This window comes from Calcarisporiella thermophila (assembly GCF_041956535.1).
Source record: "Calcarisporiella thermophila strain CBS 279.70 unplaced genomic scaffold VTP21scaffold_27, whole genome shotgun sequence".
In the NCBI taxonomy this organism is placed as follows: Eukaryota; Fungi; Calcarisporiellomycota; class Calcarisporiellomycetes; order Calcarisporiellales; family Calcarisporiellaceae; genus Calcarisporiella; species Calcarisporiella thermophila.
Window position 1 is genome coordinate 154363 of NW_027192217.1, and position 23813 is coordinate 178175.

The window sequence follows — 23813 nt, forward strand, 5'->3', positions numbered from 1 at the left end:
TCACGATGCCTATAGGTCTCCGCATATTTTATTTCTCCACACCGAAACAGAACACCCAGATTTTCACATGAGCGAGGTGATAATAAAACAATCTACAAGAAAATTCCAAATACTGCATCGACAACTCCCCCTAAAGGAATATCTAAGGTTCGCTCCTTAAACCTTAACATATGTCATGATAGCCATTGTACGCCTCTCCCCCGCGCGCCTTCATTTGTCTGCTCTTTGTTCGCGGTCAAATGCAATCGGCGCCGGTGCATCTTTGGGTGTCACCGCCATGACCTTATATGTCTTTCCCATCGCAAGTGGGTCAACAAGGCGGCGGTACGATGACACTAAGGCTTCTGCGCGACCAGGCCGGGCGTGCTTCAGGAGCATCTGGAGTCGAGCCTGAATGCCGAGCGAGTGGAGAAAATGGGCTTGGGTAACGGGGCCATGTGTCGAAACTAAAGTATGAAATCACATGAAATTTTCAGGGCCACGTCGTCTTCCTCTCCAACAGAGCTTATTTACACTTACCAATCTCCCCAGCCGCCTCTCGCAAAGCTGAGAAATCTACGTCTGCACTCAGGTCTGTCTCACCAGGAAGACTCATGGGATGCACGATTTTATGCTTTCTAATAGCCTAAGAGCAATGATACAAACGCAAGGTGAGCATGGTAAGTTTGGGTTTCTGAAACCTGCATATTGGAGCACTTGCCCTAAACGTGTCTCCCTGGATAAAGTCCTCTCCATAATCGATGATAAGGGCCGAGCCACCTGAGGTCCTCAAGTGTTCGCAGATGTCTCGCATAAGAACCCACGAGTCGGGTGACACTTCCACTCGATCTCCGGCCTTGAACTTCTCGAAACGAGGACCAGACACAAACGCAGAGTTCTTGTTAGATGCAGGCGCACGAACTAATCTAAAATGATGCGGGCTGAAGGGCAGAGAGGTTTAACCATTTGGCCACATGATAGCTAGAGGTAGCGGAGCGGCTTTACCTGTTAGGATCGTCGTCAATATCTACCATCAACTCACGCCAGTCCTGTTCTATTTTCTAGTTGACATATTGAATATTCAGTGGGGGAAATCATCTCCAAAGTAGAAAAATCCTTTCAGGTTACTTCAAATTTATAGATTGGCAAGGCATCAAACAACTCGTGCGCAACAACCATTGACCACTCCTCTGTGTGCCATATGGATTAGAAAAGACATCGAAAGAGAATCAAGAGGACTGACTTACGAGGCATTTCATAAAACACGTTATGCCAATGGACTTTGATTCCATCTTCCCGTACAGCCTCCTTGATTCGACCATGCTCGTCAGTCGTAGCCTGGGTAGCCTCCCCACACAAAAGATTCTTCTGCAGCTTACGGAGCCCGGTACTTGCTTCTACGAGGTGGAGGCCTTGGATTGTTTGATAAATATCTGGGAATCTGCTTAACGCCTGTACAATGATCGGTCAATATTGGGTAAGTAAAAAAAAAAGCTAAAAGATATTTACTCGAAGCATATCGTCAATAAGCGTTCCTCTCCCTGGACCAAGTTCAACAATCCGAGTGCGATTCGGCTTTCCCAGACTATGCCACTGCGTCACGAACCAAATTCCGATTAACTGCGATTACAAAAAAAAATAAAAAAAGTCATAATTATGCTGGATGTGAGCAATATGAAATATACCTCGCCGAACATTTGGCTAATCTCTGGTGAAGTAATAAAATCGCCTTTCTCTCCAAACACATCTCCTTTCGTATAGTACCCACTGAGAGGATTGATTAGTACTTCCTTCATGAATTGCGATAAAGACATCGCGCCAGCAATCTATCATAAATGAAAATACAATTACAAACACTTCGCCATAGTATATTCAACATTACTAGGAAACCTTAATAGAATTGCTCAGGTATTTTGTGAGTGGAGTAGTTTCCTCCTTTTTAGTGGTATTGTAGCAGCGTAGACCATGAAAGCGATCCCTGACGAGGAGAGCCGCCTTAGGACGTGGGTGTAGGAGAGAGGATGGCCATATTAGCTGTGATCTATGAAATGCTCTAATAATACAAGAATGCATCTCTATAATATAGAGGTTAAGTTGACCGAGGTTGCGCGGATACCATATTGAAAGTTTATTTAGATATATTTTTTACGCGCGGAGTTGGATTTTGAGTCATTTTTACTTTGATATATATTTAAGTTTATCTAATCTTTCAAGTGAGGTCGTATGGCCAAATGGATAAGGCGCCTGACTACGAATCAGGAGATTCCAGGTTCGACCCCTGGTACGATCGCATTAAATATAATTTTATCCAATATATCCCTTGGAGGTATATTTTCTTTTCTTTTTTTTTTTTCGGCCATTGATCGTTTTTTCCATTGTTTCTAGTTTCATTTTGTATATATACATTGCTTTTCCACTACAAAACGAAATTATCATTTTTGCCTATATTTCTTCCTGTAGCATTTTGCTTTTATACTTGCCTGGCTAGTCTAAGTGATTTTTTTTGGATCTTATTCAATCATAACCTTGATTTGTCATGGGGGGGCCTGATGAGTGGATTGAGACGCTACGAAAATGCCAATTTTTACCAGAACCCGACATCAAGAAACTTTGCGAGATGGTTGTAGCATTGATCTTATCAATTTCTATAGTATTGCTTATAGATCGTCCATCACTTCCATAGGTAAAGGAGATTCTTATGGAGGAATCTAACGTGCAGCCTGTTCAATCCCCGGTCACTGTATGTGGGGACATTCATGGGCAATTTTACGATCTTTTAGAGCTCTTCCGGGTTGGTGGTGAGCTACCAGACACGAATTACATATTCATGGTATGTACCAATTGGAACTTTACCATAAGCAGCTCTTATTTACATCTGTGTGGATGAATAGGGCGATTACGTAGATCGCGGATATTATAGCCTGGAAACATTTTCATTACTAATGGCGCTGAAAGCACGGTATCCAGATAAAATAACACTATTACGCGGCAATCACGAAAGTAGGCAGATCACTCAGGTTTATGGATTTTATGGTGAGCAACTCTATTTTCTATTCTCGAGTCTTATTCCCTTACTACTACCCCTGTAATAACACAGACGAGTGCCAGACAAAATATGGCAATGCAAGCGTATGGAAGTATTGCTGCTCTGTATTCGACTATCTGACATTGGCGGCGGTAATCCTTAATTCATCCATGCGATAGAAATGGCGTATACTTATTCGGTCTTTGAATAGGTTGTCGATGGGCAGGTACTCTGTGTTCACGGAGGTTTATCTCCCGATATACGGACACTGGATCAAATAAGGATGATCCACCGACTTCAAGAGGTTCCACATGAGGGCGCTTTCTGTGGTAACTATCGTCATCGAGCATTGCCTGGTATCCTCGTGGCATGCACATGAGACTAAGTTATATATATATCATATACATTTCAGATCTAATGTGGTCGGATCCAGAGGAGATCGAGACATGGGCTGTGAGTCCACGTGGAGCTGGATGGTTGTTTGGCTCTGCAGTGACTAGTGAAGTAGGTTTTCGATTGCCAATCCGTTGTATCTTCTTGTCAGGTTGCTTATTCCTGCCTTGTCTAGTTCAATCATGTTAATAGCCTCACCCTGATTGCGCGGGCGCACCAGCTAGTACAGGAAGGATACAAATTCATGTTCCCAGAAGAGAACTTAGTCACGGTATGGTCTGCACCGAATTACTGTTACAGATGTGGCAATGTGGCCAGCGTGCTTCGTTTGACCGACGGTGGAACCGTCTCTGAGAAAAGTTTTGAAATCTTCGATGCTGTTCCCGATCAGGAACGCACCGTACCAAATCGAATGGGTGGATCTCAGTATTTCTTATAGTTGTTGGCGAAGTAGGAGGGGAGGATCGGCTCGGTTTCATGCTTAATTTGCTGTTTAATTTTTCTCGTACTCTATATATACTATCTATATTTATTTAAATCCTGGTTGCTTAGTTCCCATCCTTTTGTGGTATAGATGTAGATGAAAAATACAATATTGGTGAAGAAGTCGTAAGGTTGTTGCGCCAGAGTGACTTCACGATCTGCAGTAGAACATGAAGGATTTGAGGTTGCTCGTCACAAATAAACCGGGAAAACTCTGAGGCAAAACTTCTCTCTTTTTTTTATGTTTGAGTCGCGTGGAAGCCACAGTCCATGCATTTTTCACTCTATTTTACTCTCTCCCTACTTATATCACCCGCTCAGTCACGGCCATTGCAGAAGCTCTCATTGTCATTTTCTTTTTTTTATCTCTTACCATTTCTCGCTGCCCGCTTTCGCAAAGTTAAATGATTCTGCATTTAGCGCTTTTTTTCGTCCTCTTCCTTGTATCTTGAATTCATCTTTTTTTCCCCCTGTTGCAATTGAGACAAAACTGAATCGGTTTAAAATACGTAGGCTGATATACTCCTTTAAGACTTCCTTTGTATTTATAGACTCTTTTCACAGTAGCAAGTCAAAATTCCTCATTTTTTCTCATTAGTTTATCACTCAGTTTTTTCTCACCCTCCTCAGATACTTAAGTAATATCCAAGATATCGTTCTGTGTAGCCAAGTACGAACCTTTTTATTTTGCCACCCCACACTACTTAAAAATCGGTAGTGAGAATGGATTGTGCTCTCGTCAACCCTCACGAAATGGCAACTATTCCCAATCTGATTGACTTGGACGCAGGTTTGTTATTCGAGTGATTCCATTATTTGAAAGCCTCCTTCTTATTTCATTTTTTCTTATAAACAAACCCTCTCTGATGATTTTAGAATTAGCTTCACATCCGCTAGCTTCGGAGTCAGAAACAGAAACTAGCTCCGTTATCTTTGGTGGTTGCCAAGAGGACCTGGACTTCGAATGTTTACCGAATGAGATCAAAGTCAAGATTTTCAAATACCTTAGCGTTCGAGAACTGCTACAAATTGCATTAGTGTCGCGCTCATGGTACAAGCTTGCATTTGATGGCGAACTGTGGGGAACTATTGATGTATGTCCATTTTATAAGCAATTGCATCGTATTACCGGCGATCAATTAGCGGCACTTAGCTGCGTTGCAGGTGGATTCTTGAGAGAAGCCAACTTTAGGTTGGTAATCCCTGTCCATATGCTCACTATATTACGGGAGGCTAACTCTGGATTGTAAAATTTTTTTGCCGTTCATCTTTAGAGGGTGTTCGCAACTCTCGTCTCGAAATGTGCGCCAAATTGCCGATAACTGTCATAACATACTCTATCTGAATCTCAGCGGGTGTCGGACTCCAAGTGTGGCGAGTCTTGTTTACTTCTTACGACGTGTTCCCTATCTTCGCACTCTAAATCTTAGCGGGCTGAGCAATGTAAACAAGTGTACCCTTCACGTGTTGAGCCAGAACTGTCAACTCCTTGAACGCCTTAATCTTGCAGGGTGTGAGCACGTGAATGAGGCTGGATTAGACGCTGTGCTAGAAAATTGTACACAATTGCGATGGTTAAAGCTGGACGGATGTAAGGGCGGACGGTTGAATGAGACGATGAAGCTAATTGAATGCCTGAAAAACCTCGAGCATTTGTCGCTAGGAGGGTGTCAGATTTCGGATGAAGGGGTAGAGACACTGGTGAAGTGCAAGCAATTGAGGCATTTGAATCTGGCAGGATGCACCCAGATGACAGACAAGGCAATGGAGCATATTGGAAAGCTGCGGCTACTGGAGCAGCTCTCGTTATCCGGATGTAGTCGCTTGACTGATGCCGGAATTGTGCATCTCTCAAGCCTTACCCGGCTCACGGATCTTGATCTAGAAGAATGCGAATCCATTACGGATCGTTCGCTCCATGCTATATCGAAGCTCCCATTGCGCACTCTCTATCTCTCGTTTTGTATGAACATTACCGATCTTGGCGTGTCTTCGCTCTTTTCCAATCCGTTGGTCCTAGACAACGAGAAGAGCTTCCCCCAATTATCCCATATTGCCCTCGATAATTGCCCCCTCTTGACTGATGCAAGCGTGCGGATTATTGTGGACTATGTGCGGCGATATTTTCGTCGCGATAATAAACGGTTTTTCCTGGATCTATTTGATTGCTCGGGAGTAACGCGGTTTGCATTCAACGACGCTAAACTGCGATGTCCGCAACTTGTTTTCAAGGGGGATTTCTGGTGGTGTCAGTCTGATGAAGAAGGCGAGTTTGGCACATACGATGGAAGCGGTCGACGGAGAAGAGTTCGAGATCATGGTCGGGGAAGGGCTAATGGCATGCAAATAAGTCGACGAAGAAGAAGAGGCCATTTATCCATTCCTGAAGTGGATAGGAATGAGGCTCATCCGGGACGGTGGCATCGCATTGGGGAAAGAGCTCGCCGGTTTCGTAGAGCGCTAGGCAATCAATGCTCCATCATGTGAAGTATAAGTAGAATAATTGACGTGAGAAATGTGGTAAATTAAAGATACCGTTTTATTTGCTTTTTTTTTACTGACGCTTGCAGATTTATTTCTCTCATCTTTTTTTTTTTTTCCTCCTGTACTCTTAAGCAATCTGGATTACGGTTTGCATAAAAATATGCTTTCCCTCCATCCCTTCCTCCTACCATCACCATTTGGTTCGTATTGTATATGTATATATATATATATATATTTATTTATAACTAGTTATATTCTCCTTTGTATAATCATTCTCCATCTGTGCGTAAAATATAGGATAAAAGGGCTTTTATTATAAATAAAACATCCACCGCTCTAGTCGCGCCAGTGCATGAAGGAATTCAAGATATATTACAAGATAAAAATTATTTTCTCTCTAGAATTGACTTTTGTTTTTCTTCCCAGGTAAATTTCTCGTAGCGCTCTCTCCCAACCCTACATACCTCCACCATTACCCTTCGACTCTTCAGCTCGCGCAGTATAGCCATATCCGTAACCAGGTGGCACTCTTTGATCTCAAGAACAGAGAGGCGAGGACAGTTGAGTGCCAATGCTTGCACACCCGCATTGGTGATTCTTAAACAGCTGTTCACCGATATCCTATTCAATAACATACAAATTCAGTATCACTGTTGGAAAATAAAAATAATAAGGCAACACTACCTCTCGATACTCTGGGCTCTAAACTTTGCCAGAGCAAAGAGACCATTATCCGTCACACTGCATCCTGCTACCCCCAGCGTATTTAAACAAGTCCCAATGGCAAGGGCTTCTACTGCCCGATCGGAGATAAGTTCACCCCTAGCCACTCTTCCAACATTAAGATGTTTCAACCCCTTACACCGTGCCGCAATAAATGTGATTCCGCAGTCGCTCACGTAGTCGCATGCCCGCAGATCTAGATGCTCCAATTTCGGGCAATGCTGGGCAAGTGCTAAAAGAGCGGCATCTGTGATGCGATTACAGCCTGGGAGGCTCACCTGGGTTAGGCGAGGACATGCGAGGGCAAACTGTATGATCATTTTGGATTGGAAGCCATCACAGATATAGGCATCAAGCGATATGAGATTCTGTAAACGTGGCACAAGTGATTCTAATACTCCGGGGCGCACGCTTTTGAGTTTGTGTAGACGAAGCTCCTGGATCACTGACCATGGACTTCCCTCCGCCTCATCCTTATTGCAATCAGGAAAATAGGACTCGTCCATATCTTCCAGGGTAGGCGCCTGTAGGGAACTGTAATGCTGTAGGAAGAATTTCTCTAATCTCTCCTCTGTGTCAAACGACAGCTCTCTCCATAGGACTCTGGATGCGACTGCGTGCCAGGTACGAGATACAAATAAGCAAGGATACAGAGCTCTGTCATGGGCTAAGAATTGAAACGTAATGGCGAGGAGCTCTGGCATTTGAAGCCAACGGGTGAGTGCTTCCGGCGGTTGTCCGTGACTCTGAGATTTGGCACAAGTATAGGATTTGAATGCATTATTAAGGGAACTATTGGTAAAGTCAACAGGGGCGAGAGAAGTCACGGCCATGTCAAACAGGAGCAGAATTAACGATTAAAGAAATAAGAAAGATAAAGCACTTAAAGAAAGAAAACTAGACGAAGACTATATTATTTTTTATTTCTTGAAAAAGAATATTAAAACTCTCCGGATTTAGCGATCTATAACATCCCGAAATTTCCGAATCGAAAGTTATGTTCCGAAGTGATTTGAAATCTTTCCCATGTAAGAGGCTTCATCCCATCTATTCTAACGTATATAAGGGGTATCTGACCAGCTAATCAAGCTATGTGAACGTATGCAATTGATCTAAATCCGATAATCCTCGATCGCACTACCAAGGACCTTCGTCAATCTAGAAAAAATACCAATAATTGAATTACTTTATTCGCGCACTCGAGATAAAACTTATTTTACAATGGGAGGAAGGTAATCTCTCGTAATTTTACTACAAAAGTGTGTCTATAAATATTCACATGCTCTACCGTGGATATTTTTTATTTTGGCCTATGCTTAGTTTCCAGCTTTTTTGGCAGCAGCCAGAAATGGCTTACATTCCTTCGCGTTGAGTTTATTTGGGTTCTCGGTACCTTTTATCGTCACCCCATAATTCTTCAAGACCACCGGCTTCTTGAAGTACAAGTCACCAGCGGCAATAACCTTTTCCCAATCGGCCATGCGGTCCCCTGATTCAGGCCATACGTCATCGTTCGCGCAGCAAACGAGTTCATGCCTTGTGCGTATGAATCTCATTAGGAATTGTTGCTCTGACTCGTTATTCTTTCTGGGCCCGCCGCTCAGGTTAAGGATGCGCCAGATATTGATGTCAGGCTCTGTATAGTGCCAGCCATTCTGAATGATACTGAATAATTGAGAATAAATGGCGACGCGGATAAAAAAGAGCAAGAAAAATCAGAGACAAAACTTAGAGATGCACATTCTTTAACCATCCTTACGTGTCAAACATTATAGCACCCGCAAGATCGGATTTCACATTGGCCATCTTTGCAAACTTCAACGCTGGCTCCATATAGGTGCGCAAGACTGCTTCGTCCTGCACTCTCCGGAAATCAGGATCTAAGCAAGCAGCCTTTTTCCACGCAATATCGAAACCTTGAAGCTTGGTCGTGTCGTCGCGTTTTTTCGTGTCACAGAATGAAAGTTGACTGATACGTTTAAGTTCGACCAGATGCAAGTTTGAGAATGGGATGGCTTTCTTTCTCTTTGCGTACGTTTCAACCACCTGGAATGCATCGTTCGTGCCCGTTGTGAATCCGACACGTCCACAAGTAAATCCACGACCGTCGCCTAACCTTTGAGTGTATTGATATTGGTACTCGGTGTTTCCATTCTCAAATACATTCGTAATCAACTGGGCGACCTTGATGCCATGGAGAGAAATCTTCTGTGGGGTGATATTTCCGAGATCATAGTAGTCAGTAGAATTCGTGGGCTCGATGCAGGTACGCTGCCCTTTTGCGGCGGGGAAGTTGAACTTGGCACACCTTTGCTTGTTTGGTTGGAAATCACCTTTGCAGAAGGGAAACTCTTTCGCGTCGGACAGTAAACTTGACAGCACTATCGTCAAGAACAATGCCAAGGGAAAGTGAAGCATCTATGCGACTCTTCTAAAGGGTGTAGTTGCAAATAATATCGTTAAATTAGCGAAAGAGAGGAGGGAACTGTCTTGTAGTGTCTAAAGTATCAACGGAATGATGGTTTTATTTCGTGAATAAAGGATGGCATAAAGTCGGAAAAAATAAATAACAAAGAAAAAGAAGAGAAGAAAGGCGAATTGCGAATCCACCTTAATCTATTACTAAGGGTTAAAATGGAAGGTCGGAGAGTTGATCGTTCTCAGGCACTTTAATGACCAATTTTGGTATATAAATGAAATCGCATTTTGGGTGAGGTGTTTCATCTTCAAGCGAATGCAAATTTATCTTTTATGTGCAAGAGTGGATTAGGAGAGGCTGTTGAATTAAAATGCCTTGTACAACCAAGTTTTTTGCACTATGGTTATATACGATATAATAATGCAGCTTCTCTACGATATGGCCCAACTCTCTCATCATACCTCGCAAATCTATTCTTAATCTTATCTAGTCACTGTTTACATTTGCTAGTTTCTAGCCAAGATGATAAATTAAAAGTGATATTGAATGAAAACACACGCTCCCACGCAATTAGGCTGATCTTACCAAAGGTGCATAGCTTCAATTAAGACCTCGCGAAAATGGATTAAATGCGTAGTTGAGGCCATTCTAGGATACGACGCAAGGTTAGAAGGAATGAGCCATGTGTTTTAAACAAAATTCGAGGTATTTCCAATGAAAGTGTTTAAATCTTATCGATTGTTGAGAATTCAAAAACATTGCATTGAAGTACAATATCTCTCCTTGAGCCTATATTGTGCTAAAAACGGTGGCTTGCAAAACGGCTCACAATGCTATGTGGTTATCACATCGACAAGATTTTTAACCCCTAATTCAACTTAGTAGCCCATATTACATACTCGGGCCAATATTTCCAATAAATTTAGCCCACTGCCAAACACATCACGATGTAATCTCAGAGCTCGAATTAAATATCTATTTTGCGGCTTAGAGTAAATGAGCACCATGACTTAATTATGTTCAAAAAAGAGAGTTTAAAGAAAATATTCCCTAATGCACCTCTTATCTACTCGCATATGTATCGTGTTATCTAGTTGGTTGTAAACTATAAATATTTGTAGTTCAGGTTGCTATTAGCGTTGCCTATCGTTTGGTTCTTTGATTGTGATCTGAGAATTGGCCGATTGTTTTTATTTTTGCTATTAACCTAGCGGGGGCTGAGGGTGAGCTCTGGGCTTAGCAAAGGTTTAAATCAGGTAAAATAACTTGTTAAGCACTTATTAATTTTGGCTAGAGATGAATTGGTATTGCTAGCCCCTTTTCTGTGGTCAAACTCGTCCCATATGCGTACTGAATGGTTCAGCCTCGAAACGAACAGTTCTTGTGCTGCAACTTGAATTCAGAGACCTACAAACTCGAATTATATTTGGCAGGCTCTATTGACTTGTACGGCCACTTTTACTCCTCTCGGGGAAATATTTAAGATGCTATTCAAATTGAAGGCGCCTCTGTGGTTCAAACTCTGGAAAGATCCAGTAAATGGTTAGCTAAAGTGCGGAGCGGATGGTATCTGTGACTGCTATGCTTTGGATATTTGGTAAGTATGGCTTGTGGAACGCAATTGCGTTTTTTCGTTCTATTCAAAGTGTTCTATTTGTGCTTGCCAGTCTACCCTATTTTTATTCTTCATCTTTCGTTTCCTCTCCCCTTCATCTTCCTATAATCCCGCTGGAACGGTCCATCCCCTTTCACTTATTTATCATCATTTCTTGTATATCGAGTGTTTGAGTGGAAGACAAAGGAGGGGACAAGGAGGGAATCAGAATGTCAAATTACGTATCATCGTCTGACTTTAAGACAGATCTAGAGTCCGGATCTTCACTTCCCTTTCGCGCTAGATCCACAAGGCTAACTGTGGAAGTGCCAGTCGCTCCATCTCATCCTCAGCCAAGCTCTCCTCATGCCATCTCCTCCCCACATCTAACATCTCCTGGTCGGTCATCCCCGTTACTTGGTCGCGCACCCTCCGGCTCCTTTCTTCCGCATAGCCCAGTCCGTCCCAAACGACGCCCGCTCTCCGGAACAGTGGCAGGCTATGTGCGTGACTTTCTTAACTGGCCACTGAATTCATCCCTCCTCACACCCACTCATTCCCCATCCTCTTCGGGGAAGAGATGGTGGCTATCGCGAGCTTTCCGAATGGGAATTTTTCTAGTTACTGCCTTTTCGGTCCTTCTGACTACAGCCCATCTTTTTCGATGGATGGCGGTGGGATCATTGGACAAAAGGCATGTGGCATTGGTACAAACCCCAAAATTCGAGTTAAAACGCACCTATGACCCTGGTAATGAAATCTCTTTGTCATGCCCGCACTTTTTCCTCCACAATTTATGATAGTACCTCTTTCTGTAGATATGCCGTACTCAGTGCTCTCAGAGTTTACCACGAAATACCGCCTGTCGAAAATGTTCTCGATGGAGCTCCCAGATACCCTAAGTCATGTGGATCCTTATTATCTAAGATCCGCGGTCCGCCCTGACCCAGAGTCTGTTACCCTACTCATGATTCTAGATGAAAATGGGCTTGATGATTTACCTCAAATGGCTAAGAGTTGGGGAGGTAAGGCTTTGGTGGAGCCATAGTTCTATTTCTCACTTGTTATTTAACACCCCCCCCCTTTTAGGGCCAATATCTGCCACTATTGCCATTTCAACCGATACCAAAAACAGTCTTCCCAAACTCTCGGCCAAAGAGTTCGCCTTGTTAAAGCGTATTCGTGAACTTCACCAGTCAGAACCTGTACTTAAACGCAGCACCGATATTCATATCATTTTTGAATCAATACCCTATAAGCCAATGCAACCACGTCGTAATCTCCACCGTAATCTGGCACGCCTATTCTCTCGTACGGATTATATTGCAGATTTCGCTCCGAATACCTGGCCGGTCACAGATATCCAGGAAGCATTGCAACTGCCTATGTATCTAGATAGGCTAAAAGATGGAGATGTGCTTGTCATTCCCACGTTTGCGTATAGAGCTAATTCTACTGCACGGGAAGTTCCATACTCTAAGGGCGCGGCACTACGGTTGGCTGAAGCGGGTGAGCTAACCCTCTTCGATCGAAGCTGGGAGGCGGGGACCGGGCCTACCGGGTACAACACTTGGCGCAATGAGAATCAGCTCTACAAAGTGGATGATTTCGAGCTACACTATGAGCCAAGCGTCATCATGTCAAAATCGCAACTGCCTTGGTAACTACACAGACATTCCACAATATTAAGAATCTGCTTGTATTTAATCCAATACTATTATTTTTTAGGTGTCCAGAAAAATTCAAGGACAATCGAGCATCGTGTCTATACGGTGCATATCTATCCGGTGCGGAATTCTATGTTATGCCCGAGGACTTTTTAATACAAAAGCCAGGCACCCCAGAGCACCCTGGGGATGAGTCTTTATTTGAGGTATTTATCATGTGCTCAATAGAAAATCATGCTTACAATATTAATTGTATTAATGGTATGGTACACAGAAATTGTTTGGAGAACGTCTTTATCTTAAATATCAGCAAGAGCAATGCCTCAGGCATGCGGGTCGTTTCGTCTCTCTAGGGCTCTGGAACACACCTCGGTCGCAGCATTGCAAGGTGCAGTGCGCAAATGTGTTAAGAGCTTGGGGTAAGGGGATTTTAAGCTGAATATAATATAATAAAGATACTTTACGATATATTAGCAAATATCTATCTCTGGGGTTATCCTTATTTTGTAATTATGCTCTTTGTGTTTGTGCTTTTATGGTTGATTATCCGCTGAATAGATAACTTTTGAATTTGATTTCTAATAAACGTCCCGACGTTATTATCCGATGACGCGACGTGTTAAAAGAATCAATTTAGGTGCATCAGCGAAGCAAAATTCGCCGCTTTATTCACTTTTAATTTTTTTTTTTCGCGTTCTTTTTTTCTTTATTCATCGTTTTCGCTTTGTATAACCTGTTACCATTTCATTGACAATACCTCTAAATTATCACCATACTGGCTCTATCTCTCGACGACTCGTCCATTCCACGTACATCTGTAGTACTTATGCTCTCTTCATCTCTTTGATTGATTTACGCTCTTTCAAAATCAACTATTTTTAATTTTCTTAGATCACTTTGCATTTTTACATATTTTTATCCCCCCTCCCCGCCTCCTCCCATTGTGACCTTTTTTATTTTCCATTCATATTTTTATCTGCCACTACTCTATAAACGCGAATAGAATATTACTGAGAGGGCATGGGTTTTTGCAAACGGTGTGGAGAGATTTCTTCGTTGAGCAAGTGTCGAAAATGTGGAGGGATGGTAGTTGGTAAACTATCCTTCAAAGAATACTTAGAATCTCCTAGGTTATTTTTATTTCGGGCTTACATTCATTTTTCATTTTTAGCTTCTGCTGCAAGTGGACTTGGTGAAGATAATCTTGATCGCTGGTCGAGCGCGTAAGTAATTTAACATCATTGAAATTGTGTACATAAAACTTTTAGAGGCACGCGCTTTAATCTTGTTTTTATAATGTTTAGTTATCTGAAGACTGCAAATGGCGATATAGAAGCCACACTGAAACGACTCACTATATCGTCACGTCCTAGTTCTGTGTTGGGCAAACGGGGGTGCAATGATTGCGGGGCAGCTCTCTCCGTGAACAGCGCAAATTTTGAACAGGAGACGCTTGAAAAATTCTTTTGTTCATCGTGCTATACGAAGCGTTTCAGTAAGGGTGACTGGTACGAATTGATTAATGTCTATTCAGTTGAGGTTAAACAGATTATCTAACCCTTTCCATATTGAACTAGTCGCGCATGCCTGAAGCCCGTGATTTCTAAAGAGTCGTCTTGGGTTAGCCATGGCCAGCGCGTTTGGCACAAGAATTGCTTTCGATGCAGACACTGTGATAGCCTAGTGCCGAACCCGCTCGTTGACCTTGTAGGGCGTCCTACCTGTGAAGATTGTCTATTGTCGAAAAAAAGCGAATCGCATACAGAACAGCCCATTGTACATGCCACACCTCCTTCTTCCCCGGAGCCAGTGAGAGTCGCATCTCCCATCTCAGTAGTTTCAGACCATTACAGCCCCTACATTCGATCTGATTCCCCTTCATTTTACGGCAGCGACCGGAACGGATGTTATCCAATAGTGTCATATTCTTTGTTGGCGCGTTCAGGATCAAGCGTTTCGTCCATCTCGGATATTACCACCACTACTACAACGACCAACACATCCAATGGCTCCAGGCCTTCAACTCCAACTTCAACGATCTCGTGCAGCTCCCGTACATCTCCTATGTCTCCGGAAGACATATTGGAAACTGGGACAGTGCGCTATCGGCGCGATAGAGCCATGTCATCTGTACGGAGAACATTTGTCGAGCCTCCGCTCTTTCGGAGAGAACGCGCCAAATCCTCCCCCAGATTCACTTTTGTTCCCGTTCGAGAACATCCTGAGAACGTTGATTCAGAGATCGCTTATAATAAGCAAGTTCCCGTAGGGGCGAGCCCTAGGGGAGAAGTCGAGTCAACTACAGCTGCCAATGGCTTGCACGAAACAGCAGCCGATAAAGAAGTCAATTCGCCTCACAATACTAGTGTTGATTTAACGACCCAGGATGAAACGGTGCACGAATACAAATATCCCATTCAGTCTCCAGAGAAGATGCCTACACCCACGCGTCGCGAACGAGCCCTATCGACTCCGAGTCGTCCGCATACTGCTCCCAGTGCTATCGAAAAACAGGGGATCCTAACCCGAAGTCCACATTCGAAGCGTGGTAGTGTTCAGCATGGCCAGAGTCGGTATTGCACAAAATGTCGCGAGGTGATTCAAGGGTCTAGCGTGCGGCTGAAGTCCGGCGACTCTTATCACATTTACTGTTTTACGTGTGCGGGTTGTCACCAAGAATTTACTGAAAGCGAATTTGTTTGGAGTGGAGGAAAACCTTATCACTTCAAGGTATCTGTCATTGAGTTTTAGCCCCTTATCATGTTTATCTAATGTCTGTTATGATTAGTGTGTACCCAAGTCCACTGAGGTTACCTCCATCAAGTGCGCAAAGTGCGACTTGGCTATTTCAGATAAATTCATCAGAATCGATGGGGCCAATTACCACTTAACGGTTAGTGAAGAGCGTGCTTCCACGTATAATCCAACTTTACTTAATTCAATTCTGTTATATATAGTGTTTCTGCTGTGAGCAATGCCATAAGACGCTTCAGCCGAATTCCCACTATTTTGAGATGGATGGAAATAGGTTGTGCACCTCTTGCGGCTCTCACCTCTCCGTTCCCGGGCCAGCGGAAAAAATCGTCCCTTCGCTTCGAAACAACAATCCTGCACCTGTCTTTCCAAATGATCGTCTCAGCGAGCCCCCCCGAATGTCCTCACTCTTTAGCTCACGTACTAAGCCTCTACCGAAGTTAGGCGGAATGACGCATTGTCCGCGTTGCAGACTTCCAGTTGCGTTCATGGAGCAGACACCGGGCCCGAGGGCCACGAAATGGCATCGTAAATGCCTGAAGTGCTTAAAGTGTCGAAAGGAACTGGACAGTGGTGCTAACGTGACGCCAGACGGGGTGGGGCCATTTTGTAGAGCCTGCTTCAACAAGTACAAGGTGGATCCCTCTATATGTGAAAAGGTGGTGTTGGAATTATAAACAGCTCTTTACCCTTGGCATTTATTAATTTTGTATTAAGTTTATTTTCTCGTTTCTTTTGTCGTCTATACATATTTTTTGTCTTATTAGTTTTTTTATTCACTTTACCCTTTACCTACAGTCTATATTCTGTCCCAGAGTGGATAGGAGGATTTTATAACCTTTCGAATAGTAATTTTTCTATACACTATTTTTTCTTTTTCTAACCCCAATTGAAAATGGCATAATACAATATTATCCCCTAGTTTCTTAGCTCCTTATCACAATCCCCTGTTCTCGAGACAAAAAATTGAGTCTGAATTGTTCTGAAACATTATGATCTGCAAACCCTGCTCCCATCTTTTTTTAATGAGAATGCGAAATTTTTTCCATGAGCAGCGACGGGAAACCAGGAGCTCGGTTCTTTTTCCTGTTTATTTTTTTTTTTGAAAAAAACATAGTGTTTCGAGTAAACAATTGACTTTACAGAGGTTGCGTCTCTTGTAGGCTTTTGTTCTCCATCTATCACCTCCCTATTCTACCGACCTTGAACTAGTGCTTCTATGTTATACTCATTGCGTAACCCCGCTCACCCTCTAACATAGTACGCATTGTTCCCTCCTCACTCCCCCCCTTTTTTTTGCCTCGTATTCCCTATTCTATTCCCTTTCTTATTATATTATTTGTATTATTCATTATTCTCTTTTCCCCAGCCAAGGTCTTATCTACATAGGAAAAAATACAATTCTCTTATTCTATCTTGGCAGTTTTTGAGAATTCATCCCCACCGTCTCGTTATGTCTGAAGATTCCTCCTCACCTCAAGGTGATAACTCTACTTACCTCGCAGGACTTTCTGCGAGTGAATTTGCCACGTCGACAACCGATGCTTTGCAGGAAGATTTGCTTACGTTGCGTGCTCTAGTGACAACTCGAGAGGCTGGTGTCATCATCGGCAAGGCAGGACAAACAGTTGCTCATCTCCGTGACTCAACGGGTGTGCGCGCTGGAGTTTCAAAGCTCGTACCGGGCGTGAATGAGCGTATTCTGACAGTGCAAGGGGGGATTGATGCCGTTGCCGAGGCGTATGGCTTAGTAGCCCAAAGTCTCTTAGAGAATCCACCCCATGCCCCTCCTCCTGGGCAAGCTAACACAACTCTTACTATACGGTTGCTCATTTCGCACAATCTTATGGGAACTATCATTGGGAAGCAAGGAGCAAAAATAAAAGAGATCCAGGACGGAAGCGGCGCAAGACTTACTGCGGCAAAAGAGATGCTCCCTCAGAGCACAGAACGGGTTGTGGAGGTGGTGGGCACAGTCGGCGCGGTGAGGGATGCTATTCGAGAGGTCGGAAGGTGTCTCGTGGAGGAGAAAGAGAGAGGTGTCGGGACGGTTTTGTATGTGCCAGGGGGAAACCCAGTGGCAGGGAGAAGAGAATCTTTAGGTGGTGCAAGGCGGGAATCGGTGGGGACGCTTGGTGTCCGACGCGAGTCGCTTGGAAATACTCTGGGGGGCGGAGTAAGGCGGGAATCGGTTCCCTCTGGGAATGGCATTAACGACCCCAGCATTTGCACCCAAACCATTGCCATCCCCCCCTCTATGGTTGGATGCATCATCGGCAAGGGCGGCGCTCGCATCGCCGAAATCCGTCGTGCATCCGGATGCCGTATCGATATTGCCCGTGAACCACACGATGAAAGCGGAGATAGAGTATTTACGCTCCAGGGAACTCCAGAACAGAATGAAAGGGCGCTGATGATGTTATATAGTCAGCTGGAAGCCGAAAAGGAGCGACGCTTAAGCCTGGCCACCGTGGAAGAAAACGAATAAATCTTGTTTTTACATCCCACACCTGTCTTATTCATTCGGTACATATCTTTTTTTTTTTTCTTTGTCTGTTTGTTTGTCTGTCTGTTTGTCTCCTTTTGTGCTTTGTTCTTGGGTTTAAAACGAACTCCTTCGATACTGATTCTCTTTAATTATACTCTTTGATTCGGGCTATTTTTTTTTGTTTCCTTCGTGTGTGGGTGTGCTCATTATTCTTTTCTTTTTCTTTTTCATTTTTGTTTCTTTCAAGCAAATATCACTTCATCTTTCATCATTAATAGCTTCAAAATTACAATATCCAATAAACTAAATTATATACAATATTCACCATCGCCCAAACTTTATGCACTGTAATCCTCATCCGGCAACAAGTCGGGCAATGGTCTATCCTCTAGTCGTGGTTCGTCACTCACCTTGTTATTGACGATCAGGGTATTCTCCAGTCTATCCGAAAGCCCCACATCATCTTCATCTAAAAATGCATCCAATGCATTCCTATCCTCAAGGGTATCCTCAAGCTCCAGCTGATACAATGCGGAGCTAGTGAGTTCTGGTGGCCTTTGTATGGTCACGTTCTGGTACAACCGCTGTGGCTCTCCCTCTCTCTGCCGCGCATATTCTCTCATCCTTTCTTCGAACGCAGTCTGCAGCCGTCGACTTTTCCGTTCGTTTAGCTCTCTTTTTTTACGCTCATATTCTCTCATCTTTTCTCGCTGATAGGCCTCAAACTCTTGCGCCTGTGAGCGCTTCCAATCTTCGAAGCTTATCACTTCTTGCTCGCTCTCTGCACTCTCAATAAGCCGCTCAATACGGGCCAGCGAGAGCTGGATGGTAGAGGCCAAGGTAGCGACCTCATCTAGATTGCGGCGGACCTCTGGTAATAAGTCTGCTTCTTTTTCCATGAGATCGCACGCGTTGTTTTGCGATTCAAATGTTCTAAAAAGTGCGAGGATAAGATCCTCCGCTTCCTGGAAGAAAATAAGTTAGACTCTTGAGATGGTAATGAGGAGGAATGTAATGTTATACAAACCCTTGCTTTTTCATAATTTTCCTGATTAGTTTCACGAATAACTTGCCATTGTTTTTCAAAACTCAAGACAAGCTCGGTGCATGCAGTTAGATCGGGATTTATTGGTGGGTATAATATGTTTTTTCTGGGAGAAATACAGAAACCATTGTCAAAATCTGAATGCTGATATGTTGTAATGATACCTACTGTGAACCGGGTCGATGGACAAATGTTTCACTGAATTGTTCAAAGTTGGATTTGGACGATCGAGCACTGCAATAAAGATGTAATAAAAAAGTTTAGTAAAACTAGGGGATAGGGAAATGGTCGCGTCTGGTGTCTACCGTGAGTGGGAACTTGACTGCTCATCACTATTTATGAAATAGAGGTTATGTCGCATTCAATTTTTTAAGACTCATATCACAAAATTTTCATTACCTTCCACTCCTTATAAGATCCCTGATATTGAGTGGGGTGGAGGGGAGGATTTTTTTTTAGCTGCTGGAACATAATCGCCAGTTGGCAGCTTGCATTTCTCGCCACCAACGATCTAATACTTAACTACCAATTCAAGTCGTGACTACTATTGTTACGTCAACGAACTTGGATTGGTTCTTGATTTGTGACTTGCGTTTGGAAAGGAGAGGTAAGCAAAAAGGGACATGTCAATTTATTGCTATATCCATTCTGTTTTTTCTCCAAATTTTCATATAGCTTACACACATCAATTCTAGAGAAGGTAGGTAGCTTTAGCTGTTTTGTTTGCTAAATGTTCAGAGAGGGTTGACTTGTTATGGACCTTGATTTCCTTAGCTATGACGTCCCCCTCAACTCCTCCTCCAGGATGCCCTATGCATCAAAAATCGTCCACTTCACAATCCTCTCCCACTGAAAATGACCAATCCTCCTGCCCCTTCCACTATGGAGATGCCCTCAACCCCAGCAATCAAATTCCAGCTAACCTGGCTCAGCAGCCAGCTCCTGGCCAACGCATTGAGCTTCCTACCGAGCGCTCTATTTCGTCCATTCCAAAATCAAATTCTGAGGAAAAGTGGGAGTATCCTTCCCCACAGCAATTCTACAACGCTTTGAGGAGAAAGGGATGGGAGACCCCTGAGGAACACGTAGAGACTATGGTCGATATCCATAATTTCCTCAATGAAGAGGCATGGAGTGAGGTGTTGAAGTGGGAAAAGATGCATGAATGGTAGGTCTCCATTCTTCACTTAATTCTTCAGCTAATTTCGACCTGCAAACACTCATGTATATTGATTTTTCACTACAGTGAATGTGCTCAAGGCCCCACCCTTCTTCGCTTCCGTGGCCGCCCTCAGGATCTTTCTCCCAAGGCACGTCTACTTGGCTTGTTTTATGGAACCCCTCGGCCTTTTGACCGACACGACTGGACCGTTGACCGGTGCGGCAAAGAAGTCCGCTATGTGATTGACTATTATGAGGCTCCCGAAGAGCAACCGGGAGTTCCTGTATTCCATCTGGATGTTAGGCCTGCTGTGGACAATATGGAGAGTTTGTGCGATAGAGTGAAGGTAGCTTCCAAGGAGTTTTGGGCACGGGTGTGGTCGACAAGCCAACAAAAAAATGCTTAAGGGAAACAGAAAGTGGTTTTGGTTTACTTGGCTATGTAATATTTAACTATAAATTGATTTAATTGCGTATATTTTTTTATTACTTACTTCTTTTTCGACTCTAAGCCCTGAGCATTATTATTTAACCTTTTTTTCGTTTTTTTTTGTTTTCCTTCTTGTAAGAGGTTATGATCTGATCTTCGTGTCTTTTTTTTTTCGTTATATACATGTCTGCAAGACTAAAATTGAATCATAAAAAAAGAGGCCTTTTTTATAAAACCAGCATAGTTCTTTCTATTCACATGTGCAGGAGAAAAAAATAAAGTTAGGGATAAAAAAGGGGGAAACAGCACCAACACTCACTTTTTATATAAATGTATAAGAAGAAAAGAAGAAAAAAATATATAACCCGTCTAGTTTAAACATCCCTATTCTTTTGTGATGGAACCTTTGCTCTGAGAATTGTAGTCCGAAGGGAACGGAGGGGGGGAGATCGACTCTTGTGGCTTCGTGAGCTCATCTAAAGGGGTCTTGTCGGGGAATGGACGCTTCCCAAGCAGCTTCACCATGTCATCCCGCGAAAGCACCTCTTTTGACAAAAGAAGCTGGGCGACTTTCTCTACGTCCTCCTTCCTCTCCGTCAAAAGATCCACTGTACGCTTGTAGGCCGTGGAAACCAGGCTACGCACCTCGTTGTCAATCATCCGCGCCGTCTCCTCCGAGTACGGCTTCTGGAACTGGGGCTCTTGCTCATTGGGGTTGTGGAAGGAGAGCGGGCCAACCTCCTGGGACATTCCGTAGGTGGCCACCTGCGCATACGCAATCTTCGTGACCTTTTGCAAATCATCCTGCGCTCCGGTGGTGATTGTGCCGAAAAAGATCTGCTCAGACACGCGGCCACCGAGCGTCATGCACATACGATCCAGCAACTGGTTCGTGGAGTAGAGATATTGGTCCTTGGGCAGGTACTGCGCATAGCCCAGGGCGGCCACACCACGAGGAATGATTGACACCTTAAGCAATGGGTCTGCGTGCTCCAAATACCACCCCGCGACGGCGTGTCCGGCTTCGTGGTACGCGACTGTTTTCTTCTCTTCGGGCGACAGCACTCGTGACTTCTTCTCCAGGCCTGCAATCACACGCTCGATTGCCTGTTCGAAGTGTGTCTCTGCTACTGTATCGCTCACCTGACGAGCCGCAATCAACGCCGCTTCGTTGCATACGTTGTGGATGTCGGCTCCGGAGAAGCCGGGTGTCAAAGCGGCGAGCTTCTGCGCAAGATAGTCGATATTCTCGTTGGTTTTGATGGGACGAAGATGCACCTTGAAAATCTCCTCACGCCCCTTAATATCCGGGCGGTCGATGGCGATGTGTCGGTCGAAGCGGCCGGGACGCATCAGCGCAGGGTCTAACACGTCCGGACGATTCGTACCGGCCAGCACAACCACATGCTCGCTGGAGTCGAATCCGTCCATCTCAACCAGCAGCTGGTTGAGCGTGCTCTCTCGCTCGTCATTGCCCCCGAACTGACCCGCGCGACCTCTCGACTTGCCGATGGCGTCTATTTCATCGACGAATATGATGCAGGGTGCATTCTTCTTTGCCATGGCAAACAAGTCCCTTACACGAGAAGGACCAACTCCCACAAACATCTCAACGAACTCCGACCCACTCACACTAAGAAAGGGGACACCGGCCTCGCCAGCCGTCGCCTTGGCAAGCAGCGTTTTACCCGTCCCTGGAGGGCCGGAGAGAATAGCTCCTTTTGGAATCTTAGCTCCTAGCCTCTCGTAGGCGGAGGGATCTTTCAAGAACTTCACGAATTCCATGATCTCCTCCTTCGCCTCATCCATCCCTGCGACGTCCTTAAAGCGCACGCGCACCTCACTCTCATGGTTGAACAGCTTCGCCTTGCTCTTCCCGATGCCGAAAATGCCCTGTGAGCCACCAGCACCCCCGGCGCGGCGCGTCAAGTACAGCAGAGCACCAATCATGAAAAGGGTGGGTGCGAAGTGCAACAGGGTTCCCACTAAATTGACCTCGTCATGGTAGGCCACCGGAATCCGCTCTGATGATGGAATGCCAAGTTCTCGTTGCGCCTCCTCCAACTTTCTTTCAAATGCCTCCACCGAGCCAATGCTGAAGTATAGGCTCACGTTTGGACGAGCCAAGTCGGGAATTACGGAGGCAGCATTTGGATGCAAATAGACGCGTACTCGATTTCGGTTGACAACCACAAGGCGCTCAACAAGACCACGGTCGAGAAGCGTGGTGCGGAACTCTTGCCACGTCAACTCGCGCGCATTGTCAGTTTGGGCAGTCAGGCGATAAAAAACGTAAGCAGTAAAAATAAGCGGTATTAATGTGCTGGCGTTTAAGCGAATGTCGTTAGGTTGTGGGGGGGGTCGAGGGATTTTAGACGAGGATGAGCTTGAAGAGGAGGAAGAGGAGGAAGAAGACCTGGATGCCCCTTCCTCGCCTTTACTCTCCTTTGCCCCTCCCTTATTCTCCTTGGAGCCATCTCGGGAGGCGCGTGTCCATGATGAAGGTCGGGCTCTCTCTGGGAAGAAATTCTCGAATCCCTTCGGCACATGCCCCGCCTCCTCTTCCTTTCCTAGCCTACTCTCTGCCTCTTCCCCCTCTTTTACGCGCGATTCTTTCTCCTTTGCCTTATTGTTCTGGAAGAAGGGAGAGCGATTCTCCGATGCAAAGCGCTGCTGCTGAGATAGATACCCGCGCTCTCTTCCACAGTTCGAAGCGGTCGGCCGCCTGCCATTCATGCCTAACCATCGTGACGTATAGCGTAATGGTTTGCATGACGTTGAATAAGAAACGGTGGTCGGCCACGATGATATGAGCCGAGCATGATGGTAACGAGTTTGTAGAACTCCCCTGGCTATTGCCGAACTCAAAGGAGTCTATTCGGAAGAGAAAAGAAAGGAGATAAGTAACATGGTGCGAGAAATTATGGATTCTAATTCAGAGAGATCAGCGAATTCGACAAGATCTGTCGTAATTCTTTTCCCTTCAGGTGGTATTCAACCCCTTTTGCTAGGTTAACGTCTTAATCGGGGTAACATAATAAATACCAAGTTTTCACCAGGTGAAAATCTACTCACCATTATTAAAGATTGAAAGACCACAAAGATGAGCCGTTGTCTCCTTTCTCTACTCGTTTTCTATTCCAATGCCAAGTTCATCAAAAACATGAA

General features: G+C 44.4%; 11 protein-coding genes and 1 non-coding gene across 12 annotated transcripts; 7 read left to right on the forward strand and 5 right to left on the reverse strand.

Moving 5' to 3' along the window:
* Nucleotides 1–210: 210 nt before the first annotated feature.
* VTP21DRAFT_6437 (uncharacterized protein) lies at nucleotides 211–2052 on the reverse strand (the record flags this gene model as incomplete). The annotated part of the gene is made up of 9 exons (XM_069397067.1): nucleotides 211–446; nucleotides 520–625; nucleotides 701–920; nucleotides 985–1040; nucleotides 1108–1169; nucleotides 1227–1431; nucleotides 1489–1599; nucleotides 1665–1805; nucleotides 1870–2052. The coding sequence occupies 9 exons, from the start codon at nucleotides 2050–2052 to the stop codon at nucleotides 211–213; spliced, it is 1320 nt and encodes a 439-aa protein (XP_069246952.1).
* A 144-nt stretch (nucleotides 2053–2196) lies between these two features.
* On the forward strand, nucleotides 2197–2269 carry VTP21DRAFT_t286. Its single transcript has one exon. It is a non-coding gene; the product is annotated as a tRNA-Arg (tRNA).
* A 246-nt stretch (nucleotides 2270–2515) lies between these two features.
* Nucleotides 2516–3836, forward strand: VTP21DRAFT_6438 (uncharacterized protein; the record flags this gene model as incomplete). The annotated part of the gene is made up of 7 exons (XM_069397068.1): nucleotides 2516–2599; nucleotides 2663–2809; nucleotides 2871–3012; nucleotides 3077–3156; nucleotides 3216–3333; nucleotides 3417–3508; nucleotides 3573–3836. The coding sequence occupies 7 exons, from the start codon at nucleotides 2516–2518 to the stop codon at nucleotides 3834–3836; spliced, it is 927 nt and encodes a 308-aa protein (XP_069246953.1).
* A 767-nt stretch (nucleotides 3837–4603) lies between these two features.
* Nucleotides 4604–6367, forward strand: VTP21DRAFT_6439 (uncharacterized protein; the record flags this gene model as incomplete). Its single annotated transcript, XM_069397069.1, has 3 exons — nucleotides 4604–4670; nucleotides 4757–5072; nucleotides 5155–6367. 3 exons carry the CDS (start codon nucleotides 4604–4606, stop codon nucleotides 6365–6367), a joined length of 1596 nt encoding a protein of 531 aa, XP_069246954.1.
* A 383-nt stretch (nucleotides 6368–6750) lies between these two features.
* Nucleotides 6751–7920, reverse strand: VTP21DRAFT_6440 (uncharacterized protein; the record flags this gene model as incomplete). Its single annotated transcript, XM_069397071.1, has 2 exons — nucleotides 6751–6985; nucleotides 7049–7920. The coding sequence occupies 2 exons, from the start codon at nucleotides 7918–7920 to the stop codon at nucleotides 6751–6753; spliced, it is 1107 nt and encodes a 368-aa protein (XP_069246955.1).
* A 483-nt stretch (nucleotides 7921–8403) lies between these two features.
* Nucleotides 8404–9505, reverse strand: VTP21DRAFT_6441 (uncharacterized protein; the record flags this gene model as incomplete). Its single annotated transcript, XM_069397072.1, has 2 exons — nucleotides 8404–8752; nucleotides 8847–9505. The coding sequence occupies 2 exons, from the start codon at nucleotides 9503–9505 to the stop codon at nucleotides 8404–8406; spliced, it is 1008 nt and encodes a 335-aa protein (XP_069246956.1).
* A 1825-nt stretch (nucleotides 9506–11330) lies between these two features.
* On the forward strand, nucleotides 11331–13206 carry VTP21DRAFT_6442 (uncharacterized protein; the record flags this gene model as incomplete). Its single annotated transcript, XM_069397073.1, has 5 exons — nucleotides 11331–11850; nucleotides 11919–12125; nucleotides 12190–12760; nucleotides 12829–12973; nucleotides 13042–13206. The coding sequence occupies 5 exons, from the start codon at nucleotides 11331–11333 to the stop codon at nucleotides 13204–13206; spliced, it is 1608 nt and encodes a 535-aa protein (XP_069246957.1).
* Nucleotides 13207–13787: 581 nt separating this feature from the next.
* Nucleotides 13788–16198, forward strand: VTP21DRAFT_6443 (uncharacterized protein; the record flags this gene model as incomplete). Its single annotated transcript, XM_069397074.1, has 6 exons — nucleotides 13788–13860; nucleotides 13939–13990; nucleotides 14072–14275; nucleotides 14345–15497; nucleotides 15556–15660; nucleotides 15725–16198. The coding sequence occupies 6 exons, from the start codon at nucleotides 13788–13790 to the stop codon at nucleotides 16196–16198; spliced, it is 2061 nt and encodes a 686-aa protein (XP_069246958.1).
* A 776-nt stretch (nucleotides 16199–16974) lies between these two features.
* On the forward strand, nucleotides 16975–18009 carry VTP21DRAFT_6444 (uncharacterized protein; the record flags this gene model as incomplete). The annotated part of the gene is made up of 1 exon (XM_069397075.1): nucleotides 16975–18009. The coding sequence occupies one exon, from the start codon at nucleotides 16975–16977 to the stop codon at nucleotides 18007–18009; it is 1035 nt and encodes a 344-aa protein (XP_069246959.1).
* Nucleotides 18010–18347: 338 nt separating this feature from the next.
* On the reverse strand, nucleotides 18348–19415 carry VTP21DRAFT_6445 (uncharacterized protein; the record flags this gene model as incomplete). The annotated part of the gene is made up of 4 exons (XM_069397076.1): nucleotides 18348–18974; nucleotides 19037–19160; nucleotides 19223–19288; nucleotides 19360–19415. The coding sequence occupies 4 exons, from the start codon at nucleotides 19413–19415 to the stop codon at nucleotides 18348–18350; spliced, it is 873 nt and encodes a 290-aa protein (XP_069246960.1).
* A 415-nt stretch (nucleotides 19416–19830) lies between these two features.
* On the forward strand, nucleotides 19831–20622 carry VTP21DRAFT_6446 (uncharacterized protein; the record flags this gene model as incomplete). Its single annotated transcript, XM_069397077.1, has 2 exons — nucleotides 19831–20222; nucleotides 20301–20622. The coding sequence occupies 2 exons, from the start codon at nucleotides 19831–19833 to the stop codon at nucleotides 20620–20622; spliced, it is 714 nt and encodes a 237-aa protein (XP_069246961.1).
* A 407-nt stretch (nucleotides 20623–21029) lies between these two features.
* On the reverse strand, nucleotides 21030–23723 carry VTP21DRAFT_6447 (uncharacterized protein; the record flags this gene model as incomplete). Its single annotated transcript, XM_069397078.1, has 2 exons — nucleotides 21030–23519; nucleotides 23721–23723. 2 exons carry the CDS (start codon nucleotides 23721–23723, stop codon nucleotides 21030–21032), a joined length of 2493 nt encoding a protein of 830 aa, XP_069246962.1.
* Nucleotides 23724–23813: the final 90 nt, after the last annotated feature.